Source organism: Cygnus olor, chromosome 4 (genome assembly GCF_009769625.2).
Source record: "Cygnus olor isolate bCygOlo1 chromosome 4, bCygOlo1.pri.v2, whole genome shotgun sequence".
NCBI classification, from domain to species: Eukaryota; Metazoa; Chordata; class Aves; order Anseriformes; family Anatidae; genus Cygnus; species Cygnus olor.
In genome coordinates, this window is record NC_049172.1 from 51,377,835 (window position 1) to 51,390,150 (window position 12,316).

Below are 12,316 nucleotides of genomic sequence, written 5' to 3' on the forward strand. Positions count from 1 at the left end.
ACTTTTTCAAAGACAGCTAGTTTATTTATTTATTTATTTTTATATAAGTGGGGGTTTGCATTCGTTTTCTGTAAATACTACTAACAAGCAAACTTTTTTGATCATTCCACTCATATGTGAGTGAGAACACGAGTCTAAAACACCCTAGAGAGGTGTTTTGATGTAATTTTCCATGCTATGCCCTTGGTGCTTCTAGAGCTGCCCAAAGAGCTTGTGCCTATGTAGGGGCACAGCATTTCTGGAAACAACATCTATCAAAGAACCACAGGTAAGACTATAGCAACAAAGGTAATGTAAATGGACTGAAGCGGTGAGGATTTGTTAGGGTCTGTATCACCTAACGTCCTTTGGATCTTACCTTGCTAACACTGCAGAGAAAAAACTGCTTATTATCAGTCAGAATTCCGACCCTCTTTCACTTCATAAACAGTACTTTAAGTCATTTTTTCATTTACTTCCATGTTTCTTTCTAGTAAAATGAATCTTCTGTTTTTTACAAGTTGAAGTTTTTATTGTATGAATGCCCAAATATCATAGGAGTAAATATTATTCTAAGAGAATTTCTGTTCACATAGTTAGAATATTGGAATTTCTGAAAAAATCCATTGTTGGAAGACAGTACAAATATTTAAAGCTAATCTTTAAATTACTAAAATATTTAGGTAAAGGAATTAAATAGCTTATTCATTAGAACAGTAGTCCTACTAGTTGAGGCTTTACTGTAGTCTTCTTTGGGGCCAAATAAAAGGAAGGAAAATGTTTTAAAGCCCCCTTCTGGATCATTTCATCCAAACAAGTTGTAGCATAGATAAATCATAATATCAGTTGTCTTTCCTGGGCAAGGGCTGAATGACACCTGTGTAAGATCAAACAGAAGATGAAATGAAATTACAAAAGCCCATATATGGAATTGCAGAAATCCTGGTATGAACTATATCTCTTTTGTGACTCACATCAGAAAGTGCTGGTGCACCTGTTTTGAGCAGTGCTATTGTGGGAAATTGTTTTATGGCAGCCCTGTGGAACTGCTGTGGCCTAATAGCAGGGAAGTGAGAGTCCTGTTTCATATACACAACTAGTAGTGGTGAGCTGGTCCAAGAGTGTCAGCTTGGTATTTACAACAAGACTAGTGGTGAAGGGTTAATACTACCCTATCCTGCCTTGGTCGGGCATCACCATGATCCTCAGGGAATTCCAGACAAGAAAACTGGAAGTCAATTGGAAAATGTAAACCTAAAACCTCCTCGCTGTTAGTGGTAGGAGCAACTGCATAGAAGGCATGGAAGGTAGGTGTTAGCAAGGGCCACAGCTAAACTTACTGTCATTGCTTAATGACAGTATAAGATAGAGGCTGCAGAATTTGGGGTACATCCCAGTGTTAGTAGAGCAGTTTCAGTTCAGTTTGAGATTATTGTGGCAATGAAGTCTCAGCAACACTTAGGGATCAGGGATCAGAAATGGGTGTGCTCACAGCATGCACAACAAGGAAAAAGTGAAGAGGGGAGGAATTACTGCATGTTCAAACCAGTGAGAAATTAAAGATCAGCTGGTGGCAAATCAGCAGACATTGAAGTGGTTTGAAAGTATACTCTTAAGGAATGGAGCACCGAGACTTTCCAGAACTTGTCTTCCTATATCAGCCATTTGTGCAATAATCTGCCAAGTGCTTTGAGATTTTCCATGCATATGATAATTTAAAATGTAGAAGAATGGTAAAATATAAACTATGACACATTTAATAAACAGCTGAAATTTGGACTAAGATTAGAATTAGTAATATAATACTCAAAACACTTTTCAGTTCTGTTTTACTTTGCTCTTAAAGCATGCCTTATATTTCTAAGGAGTGAAAAAATAATCTTTTCACATACAATTCTTTAAACATGCTTTAGCACATTATGGCTATAAGAGCATACTAGATAAGAAATGACTAAAAAAAAAGGGGGGTGTCAAATTGAATATAATTAGATGTAAAGGATTTTCATTTAATAAATATATTTTCTTAAGTTTTAATAAAAATCTTTAAAATTTCTTGCTCCAAACAGAACAATTAAACAAAATATCTGGTTAATCAATAGGAAGTCACACAATTACAAATCTAGATTTCTTTTTTTTTTTCTTTGTCAGAGACTTCTATTCATTCTTTCTTGCAATTATGGATGTGCAATTAAAAAAGAAAAATCTACACAATTTAGTTAATTCAAATAGCCATTTTATTTTTTTCTGTAAAGTTCTTATTCACAGGTGTGTTTTCCTAAGAAAGATTGCTTTGCGTAAGTTTTATTTCTATTGCAAAATGCAATAAAATATTATTCCAAGAACTGATGCCGAAAAGGTGTAATAAAAGATCTTGTGAAGTAATGGTAAGATTTTACAAATGATTACAGCAATATTATCTTACAAAATATGTGCTGGCATAAATCAAGAAAGGTAGGATGAATTGGCTTATGCAAATCCACATTAGTAATGATAATGAGTTTGGGAAGGAAAGATTAAACTTAATAAGTTGTGGATCTTGTTCTGATTTCCATTTTACCTGAAGTGAATGTATCACCTGTGTTATGTGCTCCACAGATGATGTCTGTCTTTTGTACATGTGTTATTATTAATTCAGAATAATTTGGTTTTGGTCTTACTGCAGAGTATTATAAATGTTTGTCACTGTATGTAGAGTTTTATCTGCAGTATCAGTAGGTATGTACATGTACAGTACACGTATAGTACTGTATATACATATTATTTTTTTTAAGTCCCCGCCAGTTAATATGAGGTCATGTTATTGTGAAGTATTGGATTCTACTTTTCAAAGCACCATAAACTCACTTATGCCAAAAGTGGGAAAAAAAAAATTAGATGATCTTGTTTGTTTGTTTGTTTGTTTGTTTTTCTTCAGGTTAGCAGTTTTCAGTTAAAGTTTCTTCATTCTTTCTGGACTAGAACCTTTCCGATGATTTGAGCTCTTTGTAATCTCTGAGTTCATAGGTTATGGATCCTAGATGTGTTTTCTCTCATTGATGTGGATCCACGTTGGGCTCAGTAGGACAAATTGCTGAGGATTTTATTTTACCTTTGTCCTTTCCTGATCTCCAGATTTACCTTAAAGGTTTCACTTGATATTTTGAAAAACATTATCTTTATAACTTTTTCACATCTTATCCCCCCCCCCCCCCCCCCCCCCCCGCCACCTCCTTTACATTGTTTTATTTACGTTATGTATTCCCTGTAAGGAGCTAGGCCTGTAAGATGGCACTCTTTCTGCCTCTCTGAGGGCACCTCTACAAAATTCTACATCAGAAGCTAGTTTCAATCTACTATGGTGGTATAACATAGGATTTGTTGAACAGATGGCAGGGAGAATGCTAGTAATATTTCCAGCAACAGAAGAAACTTTAGAGCAAACAATCATTGAATGCTGGAGAATCCTGCTGGGATTCTGAAGGCACAAGCTATTGAAAAGTAAGGATTTCCTTGGCTCCTCTTCTTATAGGATTGTTTTATTTTTTCTTCTGTTTTGCTGTGGAACGGACTATTTCCTTGTTTCCCTTCTCTGAATGTCTTCCTGTGATATGTCAGTAATTCTTGGGAGCAGGTGACTACTATAGTAATCTGAGTGGTGACTTAGGTCTTGTGATCAATGTACCCTTGAAATGTAAAACGTTCCTTCCCCTTTTGGGGTTGAATCAACACATTGATTATGAAGTCTCACTGCATTCTTTACTGTGGTCTTCTTAATCCCGTGTAGTGCATAATGACTGGTTTGATTGAAAAAAAAACATTTTTATAATCTATATCTATCTTGGGGGAGAGATGTTCTCCAGATTAGGCACAGATAAAGATGAGGTATCAGTTCTCAGGAATTTAGAAATCATTTGTCCCATGAGCAATAAAAAATTGTACCATCATTTTTTCTTCGTACCATGATGTTTCTGAGTTGGGAATTCCTATTTTATTTCATGAGTAAAAATGAATCATTCCATCAGTCTTACATTGGTGGAACCAGCAGTCAGAAAATTCTTGTAAAGTCAGAGAAGGCATGCATATGAAATAGGCATCTTTCCCTATATATCTTCAACAAAGTAATGATTTTGTAAGTTCAAAACAAATTTAAACTTACATGTTATATTTTACAAAAATAAGATCTGTTTGTAATGTCTCATGTAGCTGCTGTTTTAGTGTTGTCAGTATTTTATCAAAACTGAAAAGAATAATGAGGACCTTTAGGATGATAATTAGCTCCCTAGGTCATCATGTCTAAAAAGTGTTGAAGCAGCAGTCTGTGTGAATCTTCCTCTGGTAAAAATGTTTATTAAATAAAGTTACAAAGGCTATTAAAATATGGAGGATGCTGCAAAGTTTTAACACTGTCCGCTTGGGATATGGTAGTAAAATGTCCCTGCAGCAATAAAGTTCCTCCTTTAACAATGTATAGAGATCTGTGTACTGGCCAAAGTAATTTCCTGGAAGTGGGACAATTGGATTCTAAAGCATCAGAAGAATTGATATGATGTGGCTTCTTGCTTTTCATATATTTCTCACACTTTCCTATCATGTATAAATTATATGAAAGATTCTTTTATATGTTTCAGTAGACAGAGTTGCTAATTACTTCATCATTTCCTGTTTTGATTCCTTATATGACAAAAAAAAAAAAAAGTAAGAGCAGTATTGATGTAACCACCATATTCAGTCTGAAAATTTTAGGAGATGCCAAAAGTGGGATGGGACTGAAAGAATGAATGAACAAGATGACTACAGAATAGTGTAAAAAGGCTATACGATTTAGAAATTAAAACAAGGACAGACAGAGAAAGGGAGAATGTATTTTGGAATATTTGGGAAAATAAGGATAAGGAGTGAAGAGCTACATAGAAACAAAATAATAAAAAGAGGAAAGATGGGCAGTGGTAGTGCAACTAAAAGGAAGGTGGAAAGTCACAGGAAAGGTAATAGCAAACCATATATGTAATAGGCAATAAGGCACCCAGATTCTTTCTGTGAAAGCTATTTATGAATCTCAACACCTGTTACACTCAGTTTTAATGAGAATGCAAGAGGGTTGAGTTATGCGCATGGAACGTAGAAGTAAGAATTAAGAGCTAAATTAATCATTTTCACTGACTTCATGGCATTCTCCTAAGGAGCCTTATGTCTTGGTTTCTTTCAGCAGGGCGTATTGTTTAGGGATTTAGCATCAGAGGGTTAGATGACATAACCTGGCCTTGTGTGTATCAGTCTGCAAAACTCCAACAGTAACGCTGTTCTGATCCCACTAGCTTGCTTTAGTGAAAATCCAGACACGAACCCAGTCCAGTACTAAAGATTCCAAATGATAGTAAAGCCATTATTCCCTTGGTAGTGGTGCTTATATCCTGCCCATGGTTTTGTTTATGACCCAGTCACCAAGCTGTGGCTGACTTCAAAATGTACTTCTGTGTTGTGTAGATGGGATCAGCTAACCCTATCTGTGTAACTAGTTATCCAGTATTCCCAGATCCCATCAAAACCCAGTTTTCACTGTGGCAGGTGAAAAACAGTCACGATCTTTTGCCTGCCTGAGCTAATTATATAGAGCAGTTCATAATTTGCAAAGCTCCCAAAACTGTTTTCTGCAATATTTGAATTTCTGTATATTGTGCTAATGTGCTTATAGTGGCCCTTGCTGTGGGAAGCATATGGAATTATTTAATGAGAGGGTAAAACAAAAACAAACTATATTTTTCTCTTCTTTTTTTTTCTTTTTTTTTTCCTTTTTTTTTTTCTTTTTCTTAAGAAACCACCTGCAATTGCTGTTCGACCTGGATCAACACTGATTCCAATTAATAACATTAATCATCTCCCTGAACGTGATGATGATTATGGATATGAGTGCCTAGAAGGGAAAGACTGTGCTAGCTTCTTTTGTTGTTTTGAAGACTGCCGCACAGGATCTTGGAGAGAAGGAAGGATACACATTCGTATTGCAAAAATTGACTCCTATTCTCGAATCTTCTTTCCAACAGCCTTTGCATTGTTCAATCTTGTTTATTGGATTGGCTATCTTTATCTATAAATTTCAGTGGTTGGACAAACTCAGAAAAAAAAAAGTTAGTTATCTGTCATTAATGCTTTTCAGTGAATTGTCAAAGAATAGAGCTGGTCCAAAATGATTCAGATTGGATGTTTTTAAAATCTGAAACAATGAGAGGAAATATGATGATGTAGTCTCCCTCTTGTGATCAACTATAGAACAGATATTGGTATTTTGAAGAGGAAATTTAAAAATAAAACCTCTTATGATTTAGATTATCTGAAAACAAACCTATTTTCATCCAGCTCTAACAAAATGCACAGACAAGAGGCTATATTATTGAACTGAACATTTCTACATAACCTTTGAATTTCAATTCTAAATGATAATGCAGATGAATTTTGTAGCATCTCTTACACCTTAACAAAGAAAGCCTTAATAATATGGGATTAATTATTCTCATCCATTTCATCTATAAGATGATGATTTTTATTAATTCCTGACTTAAAAAAGTTGAAGTGGAACATTTCTATTTTTCAACTAGACATTTGTTCTCTGCTGTATGTTAAGAAGAATGGTTAAGTCATGATTAATCACATTATACAAAATGCAGAGACAAGAGCAGCAAGAAATGCGTATATTGCAAAAAAGCCACAAGGGTAATTCTGAGCTTGTCTTATCCTGACCATTGATATAGGCTTTTGGCTTTCAGCCTTTGATTACATGTATGTCTGTGCTCCATCTGCTGTTATTTCACTGTTGCAGGTTCCCCAAAGTTCTCCAAGAGGGCTACAACTTTGAAAAATTCCTACCAAGCTGCCATTGCTCTAATTTCATGGAATCCAGACTGGTGTTGGCTAACAGATTCTGGCTCTTCAACATAACGCTCTACACATCCTCCCCATCCCCCTGTACTTTGTCTTATTCATACTCAGGGGCAGAGAAAGAGTTAAAGAGTTCAGTAGAATTTGTATCATCAGAGTTTGGAAAAACCTTACAACAGTGCTATAGACATTGTATTCAAAACCATTTATCCATCCTATCCGTCCCTAAGAATAAAATATAGGATGTGGTCTGCTTCGCATACAGTATAGTTTTGTATATTCTGTTTGTTACTGCTTATGCTTCTCACTGAGCCAAAGCCAGATTTACTGATACTGTGTTATGGATTGCTGTGTAATTACCTCTTTGATATATATACTTTTTTTTTTTTTTTCTTAATGAAAAACCCTTTTATAAGGGGAAAAAATAAATATAATTCTTATGCATTACAGATCCTTCTTCAAGATGTTGTGTATTCCCCCAAAATCACAGGACCAGTACTCTAACCTTTCTGTGGTCAGAGCTTCTGTTCCCTTTGGTAGGAATTCTTCAGTAGTAGTCTTTCTGGACTAACTTCTATGTGTTGACTATTGCTGGCTGGCAGCATTTACTATCTAAATTCTATTTTAAATCCATTGTCTTCATTATAGAAAAATGCAGTCTTTCCTCCTTTCTCAGAAAGAAACTGGTCTCAAGTGAGCTTGCAAAAATCACTGTAAAATTAAGATATGCATTAAGTAGAAGTCAGAATTACACAGAAGACCTTGCAGATCTTTAAAGAGGATTAATGGGATTAACATTTGGCTGTAGGTGAGGATGCTCGGTACGAGAGATAAAGACATGATTAATGGTTAATTATAGAAAATGATACATGGAAGAAGCCTCCCCCTCCCCCCAATATTTCTGAATGTGCTACCTCCTCTGAATTTTTATCAGAATAAAAGTAATGGATTTTCATAGGCTAGTTGGTACCAGAAGTAATAAGATATTCAGTACATATGTGAACAGTTACTGCAATGTTCAGCCCCAAAGTTTAATAAAGAATGCCAGACTATGTGCAGTGATTCTGGAAGCAAGTGTGACTGAGGAGATCACATTTTAAAGCAAGCTTTATTTCTTTATTTAGCCAAACATCTGTTGTATGACCTTTCTGAGCACCAACTTCCTCTGACTGTTAGACTGAGGGTAAAAGTGCAGCATCATTAACAATGCTATTGTTTCTTTAGAGTCTCATTTTCAGAAAATGTTCAGTACAATGGAAATATGTCAGTTTTAATTCCATAGTGCAGTGTGATGCGTTTTGATGGCACACTGAACATGTTCCTCTGTAGGAGGGATGAAGGTGGCTTCAGTAGCAGTATGTTAGATGCATATTTGAAAGGCATTCTACTTGCTACTCAATACAGGCCCAAATTTTTGTGAGCTCCTGGTTGTCATTAATTTACCTTTAAACAAAAGGAACTTGAAAGAACTTGGCACTTTGCAAGGGGAAATACAAATTTCACAGCACATCCAGTTAGCTTTTTCATTTGGTTGTCAGTTGCCAATCAACCTCTAGTGATTTACCTGGACAACAGAAAACATCCTGAATAAAGAAGGGATGGATAAAAAGTCTTTCACCTTTAATTTCTATGAAACAATGTAATGGAATATTAAAGCTATTGAATGTTATGACTTTTTGGTTTAGCGATGCACTTGCTTCTGTCTGTTGACAAACTTTTCTGTGTATCTCATTTGATTCTGATGAAATCATTTCAGTTTCCCATAGTACTGTGAGTTCAAATTGAAATGGGAATGCAGTGAACTGTAACTTGGCATGTAATAAATGTTCTATTTTAGTCCTATGTGTTTTTTTTTTTTTTCCAGTTTGCATGTAAACAATAAATTACAAGAAATCCAAGCATTGCTCTCAAAAAATGGCAAGAAACAGAGACTATGATTACCTAGGCTTAGATCCTGTGACCATTTTTGAAACCTACCTGGAAAAAAACTCATTTACTGATAGCTGGGATTACAATATTTGGTGTCATATTATTCTGACCACTACTGCTTAAAGACATGCTTAAACCTATTCCTAATCAGTACTGTAATTAGGCCAGAATTTAGAAAAGCATGTGCTTATGTACTGACATAAAGAGTGATGTGATCCTGAATTGATGCCATTAACACATGCTTAATTTGCATTAATTTCAATAATGAGTGTTCAGTAGCTCAAATCATTGAGCATTAAGGGTGGGAGCCAGAGCCTCTTCAGTAAAACATTTTCTCGCTGAAAGGGACACAGAGGAGAAATTGCCAGAAAGGCAAAAAAGGGGACAAACAAGTCTGGGGAAACTGTTTGCACCCATTGCGAACATCTCCTGAAATGTATTTTTCAAAACAGAGACATTTCTTTTCTGCATTTGTGTTTACCACTTGTCTGTTTTAGTAGTAAGTACAGGTCAGAGTGTTATTTTTTCGTAAGGTTTTGTCTGTGATCGTACTTACTGATCTTCAGTGCATGTCTTCTGTGTCTGAATGCATCTGTTTCATGTAGTAGCAGTAAAAGTGCAACCAAAGCATGAGCTCTGGGTAGTGTATTTTATACTCATATATTGATGTGCTTCAAAGACTTTAACCTTATCCAGTTTTCTGACATTCAGAGACATAGGATTGTGTAAGGCTTTGAAGGAGAAACACCTCCAACACAGTTTCTATAATTTTCTGTTGCTTATTTACAATGGCTGTAAAAGATTTGTTTAAAATTGTTATCTGAACCGTACTTTGTGAGCACCTTTGGCCTTTCAATTGAAAGCTCAACAGGAGGAATCTGGAGGAATCTGTAAGATATATTTTATTTAATTATATCAGTCATCATTTCAGTTTACTGTTTCCATATAACTGAGGATTAATGCTAATACATCTAATTTGCATTTTTAAAATCATTGCTTTCATAACTTTTTTTTTAATTTACTGCAGTTCTCAGCTTAGTTATACATTAAAGACATTATTTTTTGTTTGTGAAATAAAATTGTATTTTGTGGTGATTATAATAGAGAGAATAGCAACTGAAGTAGAATTTCTCAGCTAGAGTAGAGTTTAGAATATGAAACAAGGAATTAGAAAGAACTGTTGTGCTTCCACTCCTGAAAAAAAAAAAAAAAAAAAGTGAATTTCCACAATGAACATGCCACAGGGGAGAGTGACTCAATGAGAAAGGTAGAATATTTTTCAGGCTGAGAAAACACCTGTGCCGGTTCACACCAGGGACTTGTTACCCAAGTGGTTTAAGTCAACAAAAGGTCAGTATGTCCTTCAGTGGTCTCTTGCTTCTGCTTCAATTGTTCCAGCAATTGCAGTTGTAAAGCCATGTTGCCAGATGACTCAAAACCTGGAAAAAAAAATAATGTTTTTATTATAGTCTTCTCTAAGATAATGTTACAACCAGATGGGAGGGATCATCTGACTGATGATGCAACGCTATGGCCCCCTAGATCACTGAATTTCTTTCTCACAGGCTACATGATTTTCTTTAGAAGATGGATCAGACCTATTACTTCCCGAACAATGGAAAAGCATATCTGTACATCTGTCTGCACATGTGCAGTTCCGTTGTGTTGACTGTCCTGTTACAAGGCAATGGATTTTATTATTATTATTTATTTTTTTTTTCACATGTGGGTGAATTTGAATTGCACTCCTGGGCAAGATGTCCAAAACTTGTTAGAGGTTGTGGGTTCTGAGACCTGTTCTAGATCAGTGAATACTAAACTTTTGAGGTTATATACTAGCAAATCTCATCGGGAGAACTGGAGCATTACAAAGGCTTTAGAGGAAACTTCAGGCTGTCATTTCAGGTAAGCAGTTAAAGTTTAAAACTGTAATAGAAAAAAGGATCTCCACCTTTTATCTATAGGCAGGTGTTTTTACCCACTAAAAATCTGCAATATATGTTTAAAAAAATCTTAAAAGTTTCATGGTATTTTAAGGAAGAAATGATATCTGTAAAATTGCTGAGCAATCTCATTTCCCTTCACAGTGACAAATCTTGCTTTGCCTGCAAATTTTGCTTATGGTAAATCAACATAATTTGAGCTGGGTGATGGAGCCACAGGGGATGTTAAGACCTACAAACTGTTCTATGTTCTTCTCCATCCCTTTTCTTAGTCAAGAAAAGTGTATTAAAGTACTAGAAAGTGTATGACATATAAATGAGGACAATTTTTCTACTGAAAACAGGGCTTGAGTTCCACTAACTGATAGGATCCAGAAAGAGACAGGAGTTTGCTCACAGTAATAAGGCTTCCCTTTTGTAATTCTTTGTGGTAGCTGATTTTCCATATATCTCTGCATGCCTACCTGAAACTCAAAGATTACCCAGGCTGGAAGTAATTTGTTTGCATTTCTGGCTTCACAGAATGATCTTTATCATCATGGTTTGAGTCTTGCTGAATTCAAAAGAAAGGTTTCCTCTTCAAGCTTCCCTGAATTGAATTCATTCTGGGAATGTATGAGAGGTCTAGCCATTGGAAAAGCGATCTTCTGTTGATCCAGCTGAGGAGGCAGGCTGGCTCTGTAGGGTGGCATTAAGACTACTTTGTCATTTAGACTTGAAAATGTTAAACACTCTTAACAACAATGACCAGTACTGTCCCCACAGAGAGTATAATATTTTTGCCAATTCAATATTTAAAAACAAAACCTCCAAATGGCTACTGTGGGTGGGAATTAAGGATGAGTCATTGTTTAACTGCAGAAGTCAATTTCCCTTTAAATTGTTTTTCCTCCTGAGAAAAAGAGCAAATATGAACCTTTTGGTTTGTGAAGTCTGCAGAAAGCAGGTCACAGTCAATTTAAACAGGTAATGTTATGTTTGTCCCTCTGTCTGTGATGGTATAGGAGCAGGAAAACTGAAGGGACATGAAGGGATTTGGAATTTGGAATTCTCAAGACAGGTAAATGCGGACATCTGTGTATTCACAGGCCCAGCATAAATACACCATCCATGTTCACACTTTAGTCACCTACAAAATCTTAGTGATTGGGTTCTTCACAACATCTTTTGTTTTTATCACTGTTGCCCACCATGAATGCCCAGACTGTTCTTCATGGACATTGAGGGTTGTATTATGATACCTTTGTTTATAGTTTAAATTATAATATAACATAAATACTTCCTTAAATGAAACCAAGGGGTCAGAATCTGTTAATCTTATGATGATTCCTATCTTGAAAAAATATAATACCTGTTTATAATTCCTATTCCAATTAATTAAACAATAATGCTATAATTTGTATTCCTCTTTAATGAATTTTTATAAACCATGTTTTTTTTTTTTTTTTTTTTTGTATATATATTATTTTTACAGTTTACTTTACAGTGTTTGGTCTGAAGACTAAGTTTTTGGAAATTGTTCAAAAATAACACCTGTTAATTTATTGTATGACATGTCTCTTTTATATTGAGGTTCCATTATAATAGCAGCTTCAAATGTGCATACACCCTTA

General features: G+C 35.3%; 1 protein-coding gene across 2 annotated transcripts in view; it reads left to right on the plus strand.

Moving 5' to 3' along the window:
- The window catches only part of GABRG1 (gamma-aminobutyric acid type A receptor subunit gamma1), a 57,277-nt gene extending 47,075 nt beyond the window's left edge, over positions 1-10,202 (plus strand). Inside the window, exon 9 of one of the 2 annotated variants that reach the window (XM_040556193.1) lies at positions 5,771-10,202. In XM_040556193.1, coding sequence (XP_040412127.1) covers positions 5,771-6,049 — 279 coding nt within the window. In that variant the 3' untranslated portion in view covers positions 6,050-10,202. The remainder of the gene's footprint in view (positions 1-5,770) is intronic. The other variant, XM_040556194.1, reaches the window with a different exon arrangement.
- The last annotated feature ends 2,114 nt before the right edge of the window (positions 10,203-12,316 follow it).